The sequence below is a fragment of the Solea solea genome, chromosome 1 (genome assembly GCF_958295425.1).
Source record: "Solea solea chromosome 1, fSolSol10.1, whole genome shotgun sequence".
Taxonomy (NCBI): Eukaryota; Metazoa; Chordata; class Actinopteri; order Pleuronectiformes; family Soleidae; genus Solea; species Solea solea.
In genome coordinates, this window is record NC_081134.1 from 22437677 (window position 1) to 22459091 (window position 21415).

At 39.9% G+C, this 21415-nt stretch overlaps 1 protein-coding gene across 1 annotated transcript in view; it reads left to right on the forward strand.

The window, feature by feature from the left end:
- Window positions 1–1734: 1734 nt before the first annotated feature.
- Window positions 1735–21415, forward strand: part of kcnq3 (potassium voltage-gated channel, KQT-like subfamily, member 3) — a 53055-nt gene continuing 33374 nt past the window's right edge. The window contains exons 1-2 of the mRNA XM_058627171.1: window positions 1735–2043; window positions 2931–3380. Of these exons, the coding sequence (XP_058483154.1) occupies window positions 3082–3380 (299 nt within the window). The 5' untranslated portion in view covers window positions 1735–2043; window positions 2931–3081. The remainder of the gene's footprint in view (window positions 2044–2930; window positions 3381–21415) is intronic.

Genomic DNA, 21415 nt, shown 5'->3' on the forward strand with positions numbered 1-21415 from the left:
TCTCTGTTGGTCCACACTAAAACACAACCTCATAGTTTCTAAAATAAAAGTCTGCATCTCTGTTGGTCCACACTAAAACACAACCTAATTTCTCCAAAATAAAAGTCTCCATCTCTGTTCGTCCACACAAAAACACAATCTTACAGTTTCCAAAATAAAAGTCTCCATCTCTGTTTGTCCACACAAAAACACAACCTCATAGTTTTCAAAATAAAAGTCTCCATCTCTGTTCCTCCACACTAAGACACAACCTAATTTTTCCAAAATAAAAGTCTCCATCTCTGTTCGTCCACACAAAACTGAACCGTGCAGTTTCCAAAATAAAAGTCTCCATCTCTGTTCGTCTACACTAAAACACAATCTTACAGTTTCCAAAATAAAAGTCTCCATCTCTGTTCGTCCACACAAAAACACAATCTTACAGTTTCCAAAATAAAAGTCTCCATCTCTGTTCGTCCACACAAAAACACAACCTCATAGTTTTAAAAAATAAAAGTCTCCATCTCTGTTCCCCCACACTAAGACACAACCTAATTTTTCCAAAATAAAAGTCTCCATCTCTGTTGGTCCACACAAAAACACAACCTCATAGTTTCCAAAATAAAAGTCTCCATCTCTGTTCGTCCACACCAAAACTGAACCGTGCAGTTTCCAAAATGAAAGTCTCCATCTCGGTTGGGCCCCACTAAAAAACAACCTCATAGTTGCCAAAATAAAAGTCTGCATCTCTGTTCGTCCACACAAAACATAACCATGCAGTTTCCAAAATAAAAGTCTCCATCTCTGTTCGTCCACACTAAAACACGACCTCATAGTTTCCAAAATAAAAGTCTGCATCTCTGTTCGTCCACACTAAAGTGAGTAACGTCTGTTAGTTTTCAGTGGACGCATCATTTCCATGTCTCCAGTGTGTGACCGTGGTCAGATTAAAGGTGAATGTGTTGTGTTCATGGACCCGTGAGGCGTTCACTGACTCAATGAATCGATGCAGCTGCGTGAGAAAAACGACTTCTGGTGTTGAGTCCCCGAGGATCGAGCCGATACAACGAGTCAGCACAATAAACACGTCAGTGTCACGCATGTAAATCACTGTGTGGTGATGATGGTCCTGGTCCCGCTGTTTTTGGTGTGGTTAGGTCACATGACTTCTTCTTCCAGACGACTGCCAGAGGCGACAAAGAAAGCCATTGAACAAAAGACTCAGTTAATAAAATCTACGTCCGTTTAAATCTATGTGGTGCCTTTGTGTCACTGAGGTCAATCTGAGGTTAGGATTTTAAAAGCCAAATTTGACACAATAAGACATTAGAACTTAGTGATGGAGGCAGCAGTGGATCAACAACTCCTGTGTGTGTGGACTTTGGTGTGGGAGAGTGAGTGAACTCTGGTTAGTTTAGTCAAACCCCCTGAGAAGAAACACAATCTGTTTTAACACTGTGTGTGTGTGTGTTTGTGTGTTCTGTCATAAACACTGACCTTGTCAGGAGCAGTAGTCCCCATTGAGACCAAAACCTGGTCCTAATGAGGCAGAATGAGGAACTGGTTAAGATATGAACTGTGTGTGTGTGTGTGTGTGAGGGACAGCTGTCCTCATCACCTGTTTTTTTGTGTTGCTGTGTTATGTCCTCACATCTACAGTAAGACAGTGTGTGCGTATGTGTGTGTGTGTTACATGACTGTACATATCTTTCATTCCTTGAGCGCGCGCGTGTTTATATTCACCTGTCAAGAGGTTTTTTTTGCCTTCCTGCGCGTGCACGGCGCACCAGAGCGCGCACGCGGGTGTGTGTGTGTGTGAGTCGCGTCTACGCTTCTCTCTCTCTCTCTCTCTCTCTCTCTCTCTCAGTCAGTCTCGAGCTCTTCCTCGCAGCAGCATCTCTCTCTCTCTCTCTCTCCTCCTCTGTGTCTCCACCCTTCCTCTTCTCTTCTCCTCCTCTTCCTCCTGCTGCTCCTTCTCCGCCTCAGTCACCTCCTCCTCTTCCTCTGCAGGTGGATGGAGGCTGAAGCTCCGGAGGCTCGAGTCATGCCCGGGATCCGCCGCTGGTACGTACCGCTGTTTTTCTGTCCATTTTGTGTGTGTGTGCGTGTGTGCGTGCGTGAATGTGTGTGCGTCAAAGATGTAACATGATGTTGCTCAGTTCTTTGTTTCTTCGATACAAATATTGACTGATTGACATGTCTCTCATTGTGTGTGTGTGTGTGTGTGTGTGTGTCACATCCACATTCACATTCAGAGGTGGTCTGAGGACAGATTGTGTCCACAGAGTCCTCTCAGCCACCAGGGGGCGACTCCTGACATGACTCTGGTTGATAGCTGGTGTCACCTGACTGCAGCTTCAACCGTGTTTATTTTATAAGAAAATAAGGTAAAATTAAATTTTATTAGTTATTCATTTTATTTTTTAAATTCCTGACAGGAAGTAGGCTGTTTCGACAGGAAGTAGCCTGTTTCGACAGGAAGTAGCCACATATTTGCAACCTGTGTGGAACAAATGGGCGGGGAAAATACTGCGTCCACACAGTGAGTGTGTGTTGTTACATGAATGAATGAATGAATGAATGAAAGCTGTAGGTGATTAGTGTAAAAATGCAGTGAAACTGCTGCAGGTCAGGTGACGTCAGCAGAGGAGGCTTCCTTAGGAATGTGGACACATTTGTCTTCAAACCATGTCTCAATGTGGTTTTTCTGTGACCAGGTCTGAACCTGGTCTGAACCTGGACCAGGTCTGTGTGTAAGATCACAGACCATTAAGACTGTTTGTTTGTTTAAAACTGGAGATGTAATGTTCTTCTTCTCCTCTATTTGTCCTTTCTAATTTTTCCTCCTCCCTCCTCCCTCCTCTTCCTCCTCCTCCTCCTCCTCATGCTCCTTCTCCTCCTCTTGCTCCTCCTCCTGCTCCTCCTTATGCTCCTGCTCCTCCTCCTCTCAGTTGCTCCTCTCACCTCCCTCCGTGTCTCCGTCGTTGAATGTTCTAGACGGTCCGTCCTCCGTCTTCTGTCGCTGGAACATGGCATGCGTTCCTTGCCGGGCGTCGTTATTGTCATCCGGCTCCTCCTCTTCCTCCTCCTCCACCACTGATCATGGGGCTTCGCTCCAGGAGCACTGTTAGCAGCTCGGAGGAGCAGAAAAAGCCTCCATGTGGAGCTCCGCCTCCAACGCCGCTCACAGACTCGGGGGGCGGGGACAAAGATGGCGCCCTGCTGCTGGTGTCATCGGGTCGTGGCTCACAGGGCCTCGGCGTCGGGCTGCTCGCCAAGACGCCACTGGGCTACACGCGGCCGAACAAGAGGAATAACATCAGGCGGAGGCGGATCCAGAACCTGATCTACGACACGCTGGAGAGGCCGCGAGGATGGGCGCTGCTCTACCACGCCTTTGTGTAAGTACATGACCATGACCCCTGACCCCTGACAGAAATGTCCTCTGTGTCTCTGAGCTGCTGTGATGATGATGATGGTGATAATGGTGATGATGATGATGATGATGATGGTGATGATGATGATGATGATGATGATGGTGGTGATGATGATGATGATGATAGGGATAATGGTGATGATGGGGATGATGATGATGGGGATGATGATGATGCTGATGATGATGATGGTGGTGATGATGACGATGGTGATAATGGTGATGATGATGATGATGGTGGTGATGATAATGGTGGTGGTGATGATGATGATGATGGTGATGATGATGATGGTGATGATGGTGATCATGATGATGATGATGATGGTGGTGATGATGATAATGGTGATGATGATGGTGAGCTTTAGTTTCTGACTGAAAGTGAGACTTTTATTTTGAAATCTCTAAAGTGTGGATGAACAGAAACTGAGACTTTTATTTTGAAAACTGCTGGGTTGGGTTTTAGTGTGGATGAACAGAAACTGGGGCCACACGGTGGTGTAGTGGTTAGCACTCTCGCCTTGCAGCGAGAAGACCCGGGTTCGAGCCCCGGTTGGAACAAGGGCCTTTCTGCATGGAGTTTGCATGTTCTCCCCGTGTGTGCGTGGGTTCTCTCCGGGTTCTCCGGCTTCCTCCCACAGTCCAAAAACATGCAATGTGGGGATAAGTAAACTGGACACTCTAAATTGACCATAGGAGTGAGTGTGAGAGTGAATGGTTGTTTGTCTCTATGTGTGTGTGGCCCTGCGATGGACTGGCGAACTGTCCAGGGTGTACCCCGCCTATCGCCCGATGTAGCTGAGATTGGCACGGCACCCCCCGCGACCCTCTTTTATTTTGAAAAACTGTTGGGTTGGGTTTTAGTGTGGATGAACAGAAACTGAGACTTATATTTTGAAAATTATTGGAGTGGGTTTTAGTGTGGATAAAAAGAAAATTGCCCTTGTATCGTGTCTGTGTGTGTGAGTGTGTGTATGTGTGTGTGTGCGTGAGAGAGAGTTTGTGCATGTGTGTGTGCGCGCATGTCTGTGTGTGTGTAAACTGATCATAATCCCAGATGTAAGATTATTTTTCACTAAACACTGATATTATAAATAAAAACTATGACATCAGTGAAAACTTAAGACTTTATTAAAGGTTCAATTTACACAAACACTCAAACCAACACTTGGTTGTTTTGTGTCTTTCAGGTTGTTTTGTGTCTTTTTGTCCTTGTTTTGTGTCTCTTTGTCCTTGTTTTGTGTCTCTTTGTCCTTTTCCTTTGTCTCGTTGTCCTTTTCTTGTGTATTTCAGGTTGTTTTGTGTCTCTTTGTCCTTGTTTTGTATCGCTTTGTCCTTTTCTTGTGTCTTTCAGATTGTTTTGTGTCTCTTTGTTTTATGTCTTTCCGGTTGTTTTGTGTCTCTTTGTTTTATGTCTTTCAGGTTGTTTTGTGTCTCTTTATTTTATGTCTTTAAGGTTGTTTTTTGTCTCTTTGTCCTTGTTTTGTGTCTCTTTGTCTTTTTATTTCTTTCAGGTTGTTTTGTGTCTCTTTGTCCTTGTTTTGTGTGTCTTTGTTTTTGTTTTGTGTCTCTTTGTTTTGTGTCTTTCAAGTTGTATTGTGTCTCTTTGTCTTTGTTTTGTGTCTTTCAGGCTTTTTTGTGTCTCTCTGTCTTTGTTTTGTGTCTTTCAGGCTTTTTTGTGTCTCTTTGACTTGTGTCTTTCAGGTTGTTTTGTGTCTCTTTGTCCTTGTCTTGTTGCTCTTTGTCTTTGTTTTGTGTTGTTCAGGTTGTTTTTGTGTATCTTTGTCTTTTTTGTGTGTCTTTGTCCTTGTTTTGTGTCTTTTATGTTGTTTTTTGTCTCATTGTCTTTGTATTCTGTCTTTCAGGTTCTTTTGTGTCTCTTTGTCTTTGTTTTATGTCTTTCAGGTTGTTTTGTGTCTCTTTGTCTTTGTTTGGTATCTTTCAGGTTGCTTTTTGTCTCTTTGTCTTTGTAATGTGTCTTTTAGGTTGTTTTGTGTCTCTTTGTCCTTGTTTTGTGTCACGTTGTCTTTGTTTTGTGTCTCTTTGTTTTTTATCTTTCAGGTTGTTTTGTGTCTCTTCGTCCTTGTTTTGTGTCTCTTTGCCTTTGTTTTGTGTATTTCAGGTTGTTTTGTGTCTCTTTCAGGTGTTTATGTGTCTCTTTGTCCTTGTTGTGTGTCTCTTTGCCTTTGTTTTGTGTATTTTAGGTCGTTTTGTATCTCTTTGTTCTTGTCTTGTTGCTCTTTGTCTTTGTTTTGTGTTGTTCAGGTTGTTTTGTGTCTCTTTGTCCTTGTCTTGTGTCTCTTTGTCCTTGTTTTGGGTCTTTCAGGTTGTTTTGTGTCTCTTTGTCCTTTTTTGTGTCTCTTTGTTTTATGTCTTTCAGGTTTTTTGTGTCTCTTTGTCCTTTTTGTGTCTTTCACCTTGTTTTGTATCTCTTTGTCTTTGTTTTGTGTCTTTCAGGTTGTTTTGTGTCTCTTTGTCCTTGTTTTGTGTCTCTTTGTCCTTTTTGTGTCTTTCAGGTTGTTTTGTATCTTTTTGTCTTTGTTTTGTGTCTCTTTGTCCTTGTTTTGTGTCTCTTTGTCCTTGTCTTGTGTCTTTCAGGTTGTTTTGTGTCTCTTTGACCTTTTTTGTGTCTCTTTGTCTTTGTTTTGTGTATTTCAGGTTGTTTTGTGTCTCTTTGTCCTTGTCTTGTGTCTTTCAGGTTGTTTTGTGTCTCTGATCTTTTTTGTGTCTCTTTGTCTTAGTTTTGTGTCTCTTTGTCTTGTGTCCTTCAGGTTGTTTTGTCTCTTGGACATCCTTGTGTCTCATCACTGAAAGTATTTTCGTGTTTAGTTTCAGTTTCCAGTTAATACTGTGACCTCTGACCTCTGGGTCTGTTGAGGTCATGTTATCGCTGATCAAATGTGATCAATAATTGTTATTATTATTATCCTGTGTTTGTTTTCTGGGTGACACTGATCTGTTTGTCCTGGTTTTCACGGTTAGCACGGTCTGATGTCCTGGCTACTCACGTGCGCCCCCTGCAGGTTGACACTGTGAGGAAACGTCAGGCTGAAGCACTGAGCCACTGTAGTACTGAAATACTGGTTACCATAACAACACTGGAGAGAGAGTGAAATCAGATCTGCGGGTGGCCGAGAGTCAGGTAGAGCGAGCATGTGTGAAAACAGAACGCGAGAGAGAGAGACAGACAGAGGGTGAGCGAGGGGAAACAGGAGACGTCTGACATCGGCAGATTCTGTGGCTGATCAGCGGTGAACTTTGACCTCCTCCTGGCATCGAGACAGGCCTGACAGGAGTGCTCCTACCCACAATGCACTGCTCTCATCTCCCTCCCTTCACTTCTACACAACATTAAACAAACAAATCAAAAGTTCTAAGGTTGTGTTTTAGTGTGGATGAAAAGAAAGTCAGTCTTTTATTTTGAAAACTGGTTGTGTTTTTTTATTGTGGACCAACTGACAATTAGACTTTTATTTTGAAAACTGCTGGGTTGTGTTTTAGTGTGGACAAACTGACAATTAGACTTTTATTTTGAAAACTGCTGGGTTGTGTTTTAGTGTGGATGAACAGATACTGAGACTTTCATTATAAAAACTGCTGGGTTGTGTTTTAGTGTGGACAAACTGACAATTAGACTTTTATTTAAAAAACTGCTGGGTTGTGTTTTAGTGTGGACAAACTGACAATTAGACTTTTATTTTAAAAACTGCTGGGTTGTGTTTTTTATTGTGGACAAACTGACAATTAGACTATGATTTTGAAAACTGCAGGGTTGTGTTTTTGTGTGGACAAACTGACAGTTAGACTTTTATTTTGAAAACTGCTTGGTTGTGTTCTAGTGTGGACAAACTGACGATTAGACCTTTATTTTGAAAGCTCTAAGGTTGTGTTTGAGTGTGGACAAACAGAAAGTGAGACTTTTATGAAGACAACTGTGGGGTTGTGTTTTAACATGGATTTTTTAAATGCCATGTTTTTTACGGGATGCCACAAAAACCCTCAGAAAATATTTATTATTGTCAATAAACTCCATGCAAAATAGATTTGTTCGTGTTCTGTGATTATGTCAATGATTAGCAGCAGCAATTGTAACAGTGCCATCTAGTGGAAGTAGCCTGTTTAATAATGATCAATTCAGTGGCAAATGCACATATTGTGGTTTAACGTAAGTGCATTTTGAATGGTTTTCAATGGGACATTTTTTACATTACATTACATGTCATTTAGCAGACGCTTTTATCCAAAGTGACTTACAATAAGTGCATTTAAACATTTGGGTACAAATAAGAGCTAGAAGTAAGTAAGAGCTTCAAGTAAGCCAAACTATGAAGTGCTAGTCATAGGTACGATGTATACGTTTTTTTTATTTAAATTTTTTTTGCCGTCGTCTTAGTCAAGGTAGAGTCGGAAGAAATGTGTTTTTAGTCGGCGGTGGAAGATGTGGAGGCTTTCCACTGTCCGGATGTTGATGGGGAGCTCGTTCCACCATTTGGGAGCTAGGACATTTTTGTCCTATTTTTGTCCCATTTTTGTCCCATTTTGTACTCCTGCTCGGTGTCTCAGGTCAGCTGACCAGCTGCTCCTGGAGGTACCGAGGTCTAAGCGGAAGCTCAGAGGGGAAAGAGCCTTTTCCATTGCCGGTCCCAAACTTTGGAACGTCCTCCCGCTCCACATTAGACAAGCCCCCTCACTGTCCATTTTTAAAACTCATCTTAAAACCCATTTTTATTCCCTGGCTTTCAACTCAGCACGAGACTCGTTTTTGGTGTTTTATTGTTTTTATTCTCTTAATATCTTTATTGTTTTATTGTTTTTATTGTTTTAACATTTTTGTTGTTTTATTGTTTTTATTGTTTTAGTATTTTTATTGTTTTACTTTTTGTTTTATTTCTTGTACAGCACTTTGTCTCAGCTACGGCTGCTTAAAGCGCTTTATAAATAAAGTTGAGTTGAGTTGAGTTGAGCTGAGTCCTTAATCCCTAACGCACTGTTAAAATAAACAAGATGGTTGCAGATTTGCTGGTTTGCTGACGTCATGAGTTGTGGTTTGTGTGGCTCAGGATGAAGTTGGTGTCATGTTGGATCATGTTGCCTCTCTCTGTGGAGCTGTTTTCTGTGTGTTTACCAGTTTTGGCTTCAGTTTGCTAATGGACTAATGGCCGCGGTCATTTAGATTAATGACATTTATCTCGGACAAACGTCGCTCCAGTGGGAGACTCATTCAGCAGTTGATTATGGAGACGGGAAATTTAAGGTCGAGGCTTAATTAACTCGAAATTTCATCTAATGCTGACTCTGCAGAGAAGAGGGCGGATTACGGTTAAATCACATTTACTGTGACCGAGTGATTTTCTGTGTTTTATCCACGTTTATCTCACAAACACCATGTGGGAAATTCTTCACATTTGGCACAAACATTCACTCGGACTTGAGGATTAACTGGTCAAAATTTCAGGGTCACTCTGGCCTCATGTTTTATAAACGCATATTTTAGGTTGTGTGAAGTGTACGTGTGTAAGGTAGTAACTGTGCTGACTGTGCTGTGAGCGCCCCCTGCTGCTGACAACGAGACCGAGACACACATTGGCATTGAAATGTGACACAGATTTTAGATACTTAACAGAAGGCTCGCAGGCAAATGAAGTTTGTAAACCACTCACTCTCCCACACCAGCAGCTCCTGTGTGCCACACACACACACGGGCTGCTTCTTGTTTGCGCCATGCCTCATAATCCCCTTTTGTGATCCACATTAGTCCATGACTCGTGATTTTTGTGACGTTACCGTGGCAACCTCGCTGTGTTTGTCTTCCTCCCCTGAACACCAGAACAAATTAACTTTCTGTCGCTCTCTCCCTCTGTTCTCTCCTTCACGCTGTCTTATATTATTAATACTATTATTATTTTTATTATTGTTATTGTTATTATTAATAAATTCCCTCTTGCTCCGCCCCCCTTTGGCCCAGGCGAGGTTCTGACCGCCACCTCCTCGTCAGACCGTTAACCTCAGGCCTCACTGATGCTGTCACGTTACATTTGTGTCAAACTGACTGAGGAGGTGCTCAGGTATTCACACACACACACGCGCACGTGCACACACACGCACACACACACGCGCGCGCACACACACATGTGCGTGTGTGCGTGTGTGTATGTGTGATGTTTCTGTCAGATGTTTTTTTTATTCTTCACTTTCAGCTGAACAAAGGTCTCTTAATGGTCTGTGACAGAAGTCAGTGTGTGCAGTGGTTGTAGCCTTGGTCTGAGTGTGACGTCACACACGTTACGTTCAGGGTGTTTGGGATCTTTCGTTATTTATTTCGTTTCTTTCTTTCTTTCTTTCTTTCTTTATTTTTGGCGGTGCTGATGTAGAGAGAACGGTGAAAACCACTGACAAGGCAGAATCAGACACGACTGAAATTACAGACACTAACGATCTCCTCACTCACACACACGTATGTCAGCAACAGCAGCAGCAGCAGAAATGGATTGTGGGATTGAAGAGGGGGTTTCCCTTTACAGCAGTCAGATCTGTTTCCTGCTCTCAGTAAGTTCATCCTCCTCAGGGTCGGACTGCTGTACCTGCTCTGATTGATCTCACGAGTGTGCACGAGAGCTCGTGAGCGTGCACATGTTGATATCAGATGAACTCACCAGTGATGATGACCACATACCACTGTGTGTGTGTGTGTGTGTGTGTGTTGTAACTCCTGTGTCCCGTGAGCTAAAATCACTTATTTTCTCTCTGGACTTTGGTGTGGGAGAGTTTCCTGTCCGACAGTGAGATAAAAACGTGTTCTGTTCTGAAGATATCATAGACTTAAACTGACGCAGGTTTTATGAGACAAGTCTTTTTTAATTGGCTAAAATGAGTTTAATGCAGCCATGTTGTCAGTCAAACAGTTCTTGGACACAGGTCACATGCTTTGTTCTCAGAACCTTGAAAAACCTGAACTGTGCCTTTAAAGGAAAGCTTCCCTCAGGTGTCAGTTATAGATCAAATGAATTTACAGCTAGAGTTGTTCCGATTCCGATACCGGTATCGGAAATGCCTCCGATACTGCCGAAAATGTGGGTATCGGTATCGGCGAGCACTGGAGTCCATGCACCGATCCGATACCACGTTATTTAATAGAGCTCCGTTAGCTCTGACGCGGTTCTTCTTCGCCGCTCTTGAAACAGCCTGCGCTGTGCTGTTTTAGAGATGTGAAGAAGAACTGATCACCCGACACCTGTAGACAAGGAGCTAACGTTAGCTCATCATGTCGGCGGTTTGGCAGTATTTACCAGTTAGCTCCGTTAGCGTTGTTAGCTGCGCTAGCTCCGTTAGCGCGTCTACAGTCAAACTGGAGCGGCCCGTTTATTAAACGAAAAGAGCAGCGCTACAGCTAACCAGCGTACCTGTGTCCTGCGTATGTATGCCTCTGTTTTTAAAGTTTAGCGTTACTTCAGAGACTCATTTTAACAATCTGGAGTCAAGTAAAAATGATGTCACGCGCGTCCTTTCCCGGTCAGTCGTCATGGAAACATGAAGCTCTGCCAGTGCCGCGGTGTTTGGACCAGAGTCAAAACAAACGTACAAGCTGAAAAACGAAATAACATATCACTGGTAAAAATAAATGATGTCCATTTGCTGTATTCGTTCATGTTTTACAGAGGGTTTAACCTGAGCCAAACCTTACCACCAATGATTTTTTTTTATATATATATATATGTTTATTTCGGTCATGTCAGTTAGATCACTCATCATCACACATCATCTTAGTGTAGTTTACACAATACACATAACCAAAAGGGAAAGCCGGAGAAGCAAAAGCTTATCTAGTCTCGTCCCCATTACCCACAGAAAACAGATTTTCATCATACAATACATCATTTTTCTTTTTCTTATGACATTTTGACAAAAACATGTTTCAGCATCAGGTAGCACTCAGAGATGCAGTCTAGCTCTAGACAGTCAATCAGACTCCATGTATGTCAGCTGTTGTTTGGTTACATTTGCTTCCACTGCCGTATCCACACGGTGTCTACAGATTTCTGTCTCTGACCTTTGTCATACTTTCCTCCTGGGTCATTCTGTATCGATTAATGGTCATCTCTACATACTTCTTTTTAAATACACTCCGTTTTGCTGATTTTTTCATCTCCTCATCCAGATTATTCCACTGTCTGATACCCGTGACTGATACGGTAAAGGATTTGGTGATGATAATCATATCACAGTCATGCAGGCGTAGTATGATATATATTTTTTTATAACACACTGGTATCGGTATCGGTACTCGGTATCGGCCGATACCCACAGCACAAGTATCGGAATCGGTATCGGGAGGGAAAAATGGTATCGGAACATCTCTATTTACAGCAGCAGGATTTTGCTGATAAATGAAGGTTGACACAAATGAACTTCTGTCACCACATTAGATGGATGTGTGTGTGTGTGTGTGTGTGTGTGTGTGTGTTGTGTGTGTGTCGGAGTGTGTACGTGTGTGTGTGTGTTCGTGGTGAAAGTGGGTCACCACGGCCGTGAGCTGCTGCTCACTTCAAGAAACATGATGCAAACACTCCAAGACTCCAGCAGCTCACTCTCCTCTGGACCAGTTACACCAGGAGAGAGAGAGACAAACAGACAGACAGACAGACAGACAGAGAGAGAGACAGACAGGCAGACAGACAGAGAGAGCAGGTCCAGCATGAAAATCAATGCCAGTGTAAAGAGCGACTAAAAGCTTGTGCTGATGGAACAATTGAACGCCTCAGATCAGCTGTGATTCCTCCAAACAGGAAGTGACAGAGGACGACTCAGTCGATGTGTCTTCTTTGTCTTTAACGTCTTAAAAAAACACCTAAATCAGAGAGACTCATGAGAATCAATATTCTCTGTGAAATATCTGACTACCGATGATCAAAATAATTACGATTTTTAATATAACTGTGCAAACTGTGTGTGTGTTTGTGTGTTTCTGTGAAATAATCAGCTCACACTTTAGCGGGCTAACGCTAATGCGACGCAGCTAATCGATATTTTCACTGTCAGTTAATCATTGACGATTAAACCAGGTAACGTCATCATCCTACGATCAGTCATGTGACTGAAGTTATCGATCCTTCACAACTCATTAGGGATTGTCCCTTTAAATAATACAAACACATCAGCTCCATTAGCTGTTAGCTCCTCACACAGGAGGCATTAGCCTCCATTAGCACGTCTGTGTGTGTGTGTGTGGTATTTAACCAGCCTGTGGCTCAGTCTGGTTTTAAAAGCTTCGTCTGGAAAGTTCTCACCTCTCTCTCTCTCTCTCTCTCTGGTGGTACTGTAACTGAGGCTGTGGTTTTTGTTTTTATATTTCATTTGAATGCTACGTTAAAACACCTTCATGTGAGGAAACATTTGCTACTGTTTCAGGAGCTGGAAGTTAAAGCTGCAGCGTAACAGTGCTGTGTTAAAGTGTTGACACACCTTCTGGCCTGTGAAGGCCTCCATAGTTCACTGACACACTCGGAAAATGGGGGGAAATGAAATTAGACTAATATGTGGCTGTGGAGCTCTGTAGCACGTAAAAGTTTTGTGAGGGAATGTAAACATTTTGTGAAGGAACGTAAACATTTTGTGATGGAACGTACACATTTTGTGATGGATCGTAAACATTTTGTGAAGGAACGTACACATTTTGTGATGGAACGTAAACATTTTGCGATGAATGTAACATTTTGTGATGGAACGTAAACATTTTGTGAAGGAACGTACACATTTTGTGATGGAACGTAAACATTTTGCGATGAATGTAAACATTTTGTAATGGAATGTAAACATTTTGTGAAGGAACGTAAACATTTTGTGATGGAGCGTAAACATTTTGTGAAGGAACGTAAACATTTTGTGATGGAACGTACACATTTTGTGATGGAACGTAAACATTTTGTGAAGGAACGTACACATTTTGTGATGGAACGTAAACATTTTGCGATGAATGTAACATTTTGTGATGGAACGTAAACATTTTGTGAAGGAACGTACACATTTTGCGATGAATGTAACATTTTGTGATGGAACGTAAACATTTTGTGAAGGAACGTACACATTTTGTGATGGAACGTAAACATTTTGCGATGAATGTAAACATTTTGTAATGGAATGTAAACATTTTGTGAAGGAACGTAAACATTTTGTGATGGAGCGTAAACATTTTGTGAAGGAACGTAAACATTTTGTGAAGGAACGTAAACATTTTGTGATGGAGCGTAAACATTTTGTGAAGGAACGTAAACATTTTGTGAAGGAACATAAGACATTTGTGAAAAAACACAAAAGTTTTGTGGGGGAATGTAAAAGATTTGTGAAGGAACGTAAACATTTTGTGAAGGAACGTGAACATTTTGTGTTCACGTTCACGTGTAAATATTTCATGTGAACAGGAAGTGCAGGTGTAGTTGTTAAAGTGACTTCCTGTTTTCTGATGATTGGGTGATTTTCTGTGAGGAGTGAACGTGTGATGTGGAGGTGTCAGGTTTCCTGCAGCTGACAGAGCACTTACTCTCTCATCATTTATTCATGCTTCATTTTGCACCAGGAACCATTTGTTCTTCCCTTCCTGCCCCGTCGACTTCTCTCTGCCTCCCTCACCCCTTCACCCCCCCCCCCCAACTTTCTCTGCCGTAATGACGAATCATTTCCAATTCCTGCGAGACTTGTCGCTGAGACTCTGCTCACTCCTTTCCTTTTTTTTTCCTGAAGAGTGGTGACGATCGAGTGAACCACATCGTTCTTCATCTTCTCTGTATCTCTGACTCTTTAACTTTGACTCTTTAACTCTGACTCTTTAACTCTGACTCTTTATCTCTGACTCTTTATCTCTGACTCTTTAACTCTGACTCTTTGTCTCTGACTCCCTGACTCTTTATCTCTGACCCTTTAACTCTGACTCTTTATCTCTGACTCTTCCTCTGCGTCTTCACTTTGTCTCTCATGTCTCTGAGCGTCTTCTCTCTGTCTCTCATGTCTCTGAGCGTCTTCTCTCTGACTCTCATGTATCTGGGCATCTTCTCTCTGTCTCTCATGTCTCTGGGCGTCTTCTCTCTGTCTCTCATGTCTCTGAGCGTCTTCTCTCTGTCTCATGTCTCTGAGCGTCTTCTCTCTGTCTCATGTCTCTGAGCGTCTTCTCTCTGTCTCTCATGTCTCTGAGCGTCTTCTCTCTGTCTCTCATGTCTCTGATTGCTTCTCTCTGTCTCTCATGTCTCTAAGTGTCTTCTCTCTGTCTCTCATGTCTCTGAGTGTCTTTTCTCTGACTCTCGTGTCTCTGAGTGTCTTCTCTCTGACTCTCATGTCTCTGAGTGTCTTTTCTCTTACTCTCGTGTCTCTGAGTGTCTTCTCTCTGACTCTCATGTCTCTGAGTGTCTTCTCTCTGTCTCTCATGTCTCTGAGCGTCTTCTCTCTGTCTCTCATGTCTCTGAGCGTCTTCTCTCATGTCTCTGAACGTCTTCTCTCTGTCTCTCATGTCTCTGAGCGTCTTCTCTCATGTCTCTGAACGTCTTCTCTCTGTCTCTCATGTCTCTGAGCATCTTCTCTCTGTCTCTCATGTCTCTGATGAAGCTGTTGTCCGTCCTGAAGGTGAGGACGTCTTTGGTCACAGCTGGAGACCGCTGATCCACCGCATGTGTCTCTGCTTGTGTTTAAACAAACTTTAGAGGAAAAGATGCTGAACCATGATTGAAGGACAGGAGAGGACACAGCAGGGGACGACAGCTCAGGGATCAGAGGGACAGCTGACTGGACACGTTTAGTCTTCACTATTCAAACTGTGAAAAATCACTCTGACTTCCTTCATATCTGTCCCTGTCTCTCCAGGAGGAGGCGTGGCTAAGGATTCTGTGTGCTCTGATGTATTTCAGGGTTAATTTAAGTGGTAACTGTATGTGGGAGATGTCACATGACTAAAGCAGCTGTGAGCGGCAGCTGACCCTCCTGTCCCCCTGTAGACTCTGTAGTAATCTGATTACCTGTGACTCTCAGGTGTAATCTGACTCCAGTAAAGTGGCAGCCCTGGTGTTAAACAGCAGAAATTCTTTCATTTCTCATAAATAACATTAACTTCAAAGGTTTGTTCTGCTGTGAGGGCCTTCAGTGAGAACTTCAGTGAGAACTTCAGTGAGAACTTCAGTGAGAACTTCAGTGAGAACGTCATCCCTGTGATAGTCACAGACTTTTCCACAAGTTTGTAAACACTCACTCTCCCACACCAAAGCCCAGAGAGAAAATCAGTGATTTGAACATCACACACACAGGAGTTGTTGATCCACTGCTGCCTCCATCACTAAGTTCTAATGTCTTATTTTGTCACTTTGGCATTAAAAATCATACATTCAGATTAATGTTAGTGTCATAAAGTGACCACACGAGGCAGCAGAGGACCAGCAGCTCCTGTGTCCCTGTGAGCTAAAATCACTGATTTTCTCTATGAGGTTTGGTGTGGGAGAGTGAGTGTTTCTTAAAGTTATCTTCAGTGCGTGTGCGTGTGCGTGTGCGTGTGCGTGTGTGCCTCTCTCTCTGCTCAAATAAATAATGGAGTCCTCACTCTTGTGTCCACTCTGTCCTCAGATAAAAACATGTCTCTTTCTTCTTCTCTTTGAATTTACTCAGTCCTCTGTTAGTTTTAATCTAATCCCGTTTTTATTGGTAAAACATTAAAATAGAATAAATCACAGTCACAGCAGTGTGAAATACACGAGAAGACGTAAATCAACAGTAACATTAAATGAAAAACTCCTGCTCGTCTTTAGTGACGTTAGAGTTTTTTGTTTAAAGTCAACATGAAAACATTTAGTTTTCTTTCAATCTCATTTAATCTGAATAAAAACCTTTTATTAATCAATGAGTTCATACATTTCATTAAATGATTAAACCACCGAGATGAAGACGATGATGATGATGATGAAGAAGAGGATGATGATGAAAACGATGAAGATGATGATAATGATGAAGACGATGAAGATGATGATGATGTAGTCACATGATGTTCATACGTGTCACACAGAGCTGTGAGTGTTTTGCTGACTTCACCATCTAAATTTACCACAGCTGTGGGTGTGTGTGTGTGTGTGTCTCTGTGTGTGTGACACAGCCATATACAACTAAGAGTCTCAGTTGCTAGGCAACCCTGTCTAAAAACGCTCACTCACCAAAATAAAGGCAGTTTTTACAGAAACAGCAGCAGAAGATTTGATGTTCAGAGAAGCTTCTGTGTGTGTGCGTGTGTGTCTCTTGTGTGTTCAGAGAGTGTGTGTGTGTGTGTGTGTGTGTGTCTCTGTGTGTGTATTTAGAGAGAGTGTGTGCGTGTGTCTCTTTGTGTGTGTCTCTGAGTGTGTGTGTGTGTGTCTCTTTGTGTGTGTTCAGAGAGTGTGTGTGGGTCTCTTTGTGTGTGTGTGTGTGTGTGTGAGAATTTTGATGATGACAGCAGGAGGTCGACGCCCTTATCTGAATGCTGATGAGTCAGCGTTTTTTAATCACTAATGAAGTTTAAACTGTAAATCTGTCAAAGTCTGTTTTTAATGAGGAAAAACTTCTGCTTTATTTACATGAATCATCATTAAAGAATGTATTCTTCAGAATTTCTTATATTTACACACAAACCAATCTTCTGTATTTAAAACAAACTTAATACACAAATCGTTGTTTTAGCTTAAAGCCAGTTTCTGTCGTTTCTCAGCTTCATAAATGTGAATATTTTCTACTTTCTTTGTTTCATACATTCATACAACGACTCATCGATCGAGGAATGGACCAAATAATCAATGTCAACTTATAACCACAAATTAAACCATTAGGAAAGACAGACAGACAGAGGGACAGAGAGACAGACAGACAGACAGAGAGAGGGACAGGCTGTGACAGTAGAGACAGAGTCTTTTACTCAGTAAATGAACGTGTGAATGTGTGCAGACTGTAAACAGCTGCTGCTTACATTAATGAGGGGGAGTGCAGGTGTGTCAACAAACAACAACAACAGTAATAATTAATATAATGATAATAATTAAAAGCAGGGACTGAAATAAATGTGTTCACCAGCTGCTGCTTCACACAAATGAAGACTGTGTTTATTCATTTAAATCTCTACAACACACACACACACACACACACATAGTCAGGGATTAAATCATGAGTGGAAGAGTGTAAACTCTATTCTCCTCAATGTCCATCAGGGGGCGACTGAAAAATATAAATAAACCTTCAAGAAACTGAAGTTTGTAAACCACTCACTCTCCCACACCAAACCCTATAGAGAAAATCAGTGGTTTTAGCTGTCGGGGACACAGGAGCTGCTGGTCCTCTGCTGCCTCGTGTGGTCACTTTGTGTCACTGAAGTCAATCTGAACGTATGATTTTCGAAGCCAAAGTGACAAAATAAGACATTAGAACTTAGTGATGGAGGCAGCAGTGGATCAACAACTCCTGTGTGTGTGATATTAAAATCACTGATTTTCTCTCTGGACTTTGGTGTGGGAGAGTGAGTGGTTTACAAACATCAGTTTCCTGTTGGAAAAGTCCTTCTCACAGTGTGACATAGAGACAGACTTAGTAGACTTAGTAGAACAACAATAAGGAGGCACACATTCTCTCTTAACTGCTCTGTGATTGGACAAAATCTCAAAAGGAGGAGCAGAAGTTTCGATTGTAAACCACTAACTCTCCCACACCAAAGTCCACAGAGAAAATCAGTGATTTTAACTTCACACATACTGGAGTTGATGATCGAAGAAGCTGAAAAATGACAGAAAGTAGAAAATATTCACACTTAAGAAGCTGAAAAATGACAGAAAGTAGAAAATATATCACATTTAAGAAGCTGAAAAATGACAGAAAGTAGAAAATATATCACATTTAAGAAGCTGAAAAATGACAGAAAGTAGAAAATATATATATCACACTTAAGAAGCTGAAAAATGACAGAAAGTAGAAAATATATCACATTTAAGAAGCTGAAAAATTACAGAAAGTAGAAAATATATCACATTTAAGAAGCTGAAAAATTACAGAAAGTAGAAAATATTAACACTTAAGAAGCTGAAAAATAACAGAAAGTAGAAAATAGTCATACTTAAGAAGCTGAAAAATGACAGAAAGTAGAAAATATTCACACTTAAGAAGCTGAAAAATGACAGAAAGTAGAACATATATCACATTTAGGAAGCTACAAAATGACAGAAAGTAGAAAATATTCACATTTAGGAAGCTGAAAAATTACAGAAAGTAGAAAATATTCACACTCAAGAAGCTGAAAAATGACAAAAAGTAGAAAACATTCACACTTAAGAAGCTGAAAAATGACAGAAAATAGAAAATATTCACATTTAAGAAGCTGAAAAATGACAGAAAGTAGAAAATATATCACACTTAAGAAGCTGAAAAATGACAGAAAGTAGAAAATATATCACACTTAAGAAGCTGAAAAATTACAGAAAGTAGAAAATAGTCATACTTAAGAAGCTGAAAAATGACAGAAAGTAGAAAATATTCACACTTAAGCTGAAATATGACAGACAGTAGAAAATATATCACATTTAAGAAGCTGAAAAATGACAGAAAGTAGAAAATATATCCCACTTAAGAAGCTGAAAAATGACAGAAAGCAGAAAATATATCACACCTAAGAAGCTGAAAAAGTACAGAAAGTAGAAAATATATAACATTTAAGAAGCTGAAAAATGACAGAAAGTAGAAAATATATAACATTTAAGAAGCTGAAAAATGACAGAAAGTAGAAAGTATTCACACTTAAGAAGCTGAAAAATGACAGAAAGTAGAAAATATATCACACTTAAGAAGCTGAAAAATAACAGAAAGTAGAAAATATATCACATTTAAGAAGCTGAAAAATGACAGAAAGTAGAAAATATTCACACTTAAGCTGAAATATGAGAGACAGTAGAAAATATATCACATTTAAGAAGCTGAAAAATGACAGAAAGTAGAAAATATATCCCACTTAAGAAGCTGAAAAATGACAGAAAGCAGAAAATATATCACACTTAAGAAGCTGAAAAAGTACAGAAAGTAGAAAATATATAACATTTAAGAAGCTGAAAAATGACAGAAAGTAGAAAATATATAACATTTAAGAAGCTGAAAAATGACAGAAAGTAGAAAATATTAACACTTAAGAAGCTGAAAAATAACAGAAAGTAGAAAATAGTCATACTTAAGAAGCTGAAAAATGACAGAAATTAGAAAATATTCACACTTAAGAAGCTGAAAAATGACAGAAAGTAGAACATATATCACATTTAGGAAGCTGAAAAATGACAGAAAGTAGAAAATATTCACACTCAAGAAACTGAAAAATGACAGAAACTAGAAAATATTCAAACTTAAGAAGCTGAAAAATGACAGAAAGTTGAAAATATTCACACTTAAGAAGCTACAAAATGACAGAAAGTAGAAAATATTCACATTTAAGAAGCTGAAAAATTACAGAAAGTAGAAAATATATCACATTTAAGAAGCTGAAAAATGACAAAAAGTAGAAAATATATCACATTTAAGAAGCTGAAAATGACAGAAAGTAGAAAATATTAACACTTAAGAAGCTGAAAAATAACAGAAAGTAGAAAATAGTCATACTTAAGAAGCTGAAAAATGACAGAAAGTAGAAAATATTCACACTCAAGAAACTGAAAAATGACAGAAAGTAGAAAATATTCAAACTTAAGCAGCTGAAAAATTACAGAAAGTTGAAAATATTCACATTTAAGAAGCTGAAAAATGACTGAAAGTAGAAAATAGTCATACTTAAGAAGCTGAAAAATGACAGAAAGTAGAAAATATTCACACTTAAGAAGTTGAAAAATGACAGAAAGTAAAAAATATATCAAATTTAAGAAGCTGAAAAATGACAGAAAGTAGAAAACATTCACACTTAAGAAGCTGAAAAATGACAAAAAGTAGAAAATATATCACATTTAAGAAGCTGAAAAATGACAGAAAGTAGAAAATATTAACACTTAAGAAGCTGAAAAATAACAGAAAGTAGAAAATAGTCATACTTAAGAAGCTGAAAAATGACAGAAATTAGAAAATATTCACACTTAAGAAGCTGAAAAATGACAGAAAGTAGAACATATATCACATTTAGGAAGCTGAAAAATGACAGAAAGTAGAAAATATTCACACTCAAGAAACTGAAAAATGACAGAAACTAGAAAATATTCAAACTTAAGAAGCTGAAAAATTACAGAAAGTAGAAAATATTCACATTTCAGAAGCTGAAAAATTACAGAAAGTAGAAAATATATCACATTTAAGAAGCTGAAAAATGACAGAAAGTAGAAAATATTCACACTTAAGAAGCTGAAAAATGACAGAAAGTAGAAAATAGTCATACTTAAGAAGCTGGAAAGTGACAGAAAGTAGAAAATATTCACACTTAAGAAGCTGAAAATGACAGAAAGTAGAAAATAGTCATACTTAGGAAGCTGGAAAGTGACAGAAAGTAGAAAATATTCACACTTAAGAAGCTGAAAAATGACAGAAAGTAGAAAATATTCACACTTAAGAAACTGAAAAATGACAGAAAGTAGAAAATATTCACACTCAAGAAACTAAAAAATGACAGAAAGTAGAAAATATATCACACTTAAGAAGCTGAAAAATGACAGAAAGTAGAAAATAGTCATACTTAGGAAGCTGGAAAGTGACAGAAAGTAGAAAATATTCACACTTAAGAAGCTGAAAAATGACAGAAAGTAGAAAATATTCACACTTAAGAAACTGAAAAATGACAGAAAGTAGAAAATAGTCATACTTAAGAAGCTGAAAAATGACAGAAAGTAGAAAATATATCACATTTAAGAAGCTGAAAAATGACAGAAAGTAGAAAATATATCACATTTAGGAAGCTGAAAAATGACAGAAAGTAGAAAATATTCACACTTAAGAAGCTGAAAAATGACAGAAAGTAGAACATATTCACATTTAAGAAGCTGAAAAATGACAGAAAGTAGAAAATATTCACAC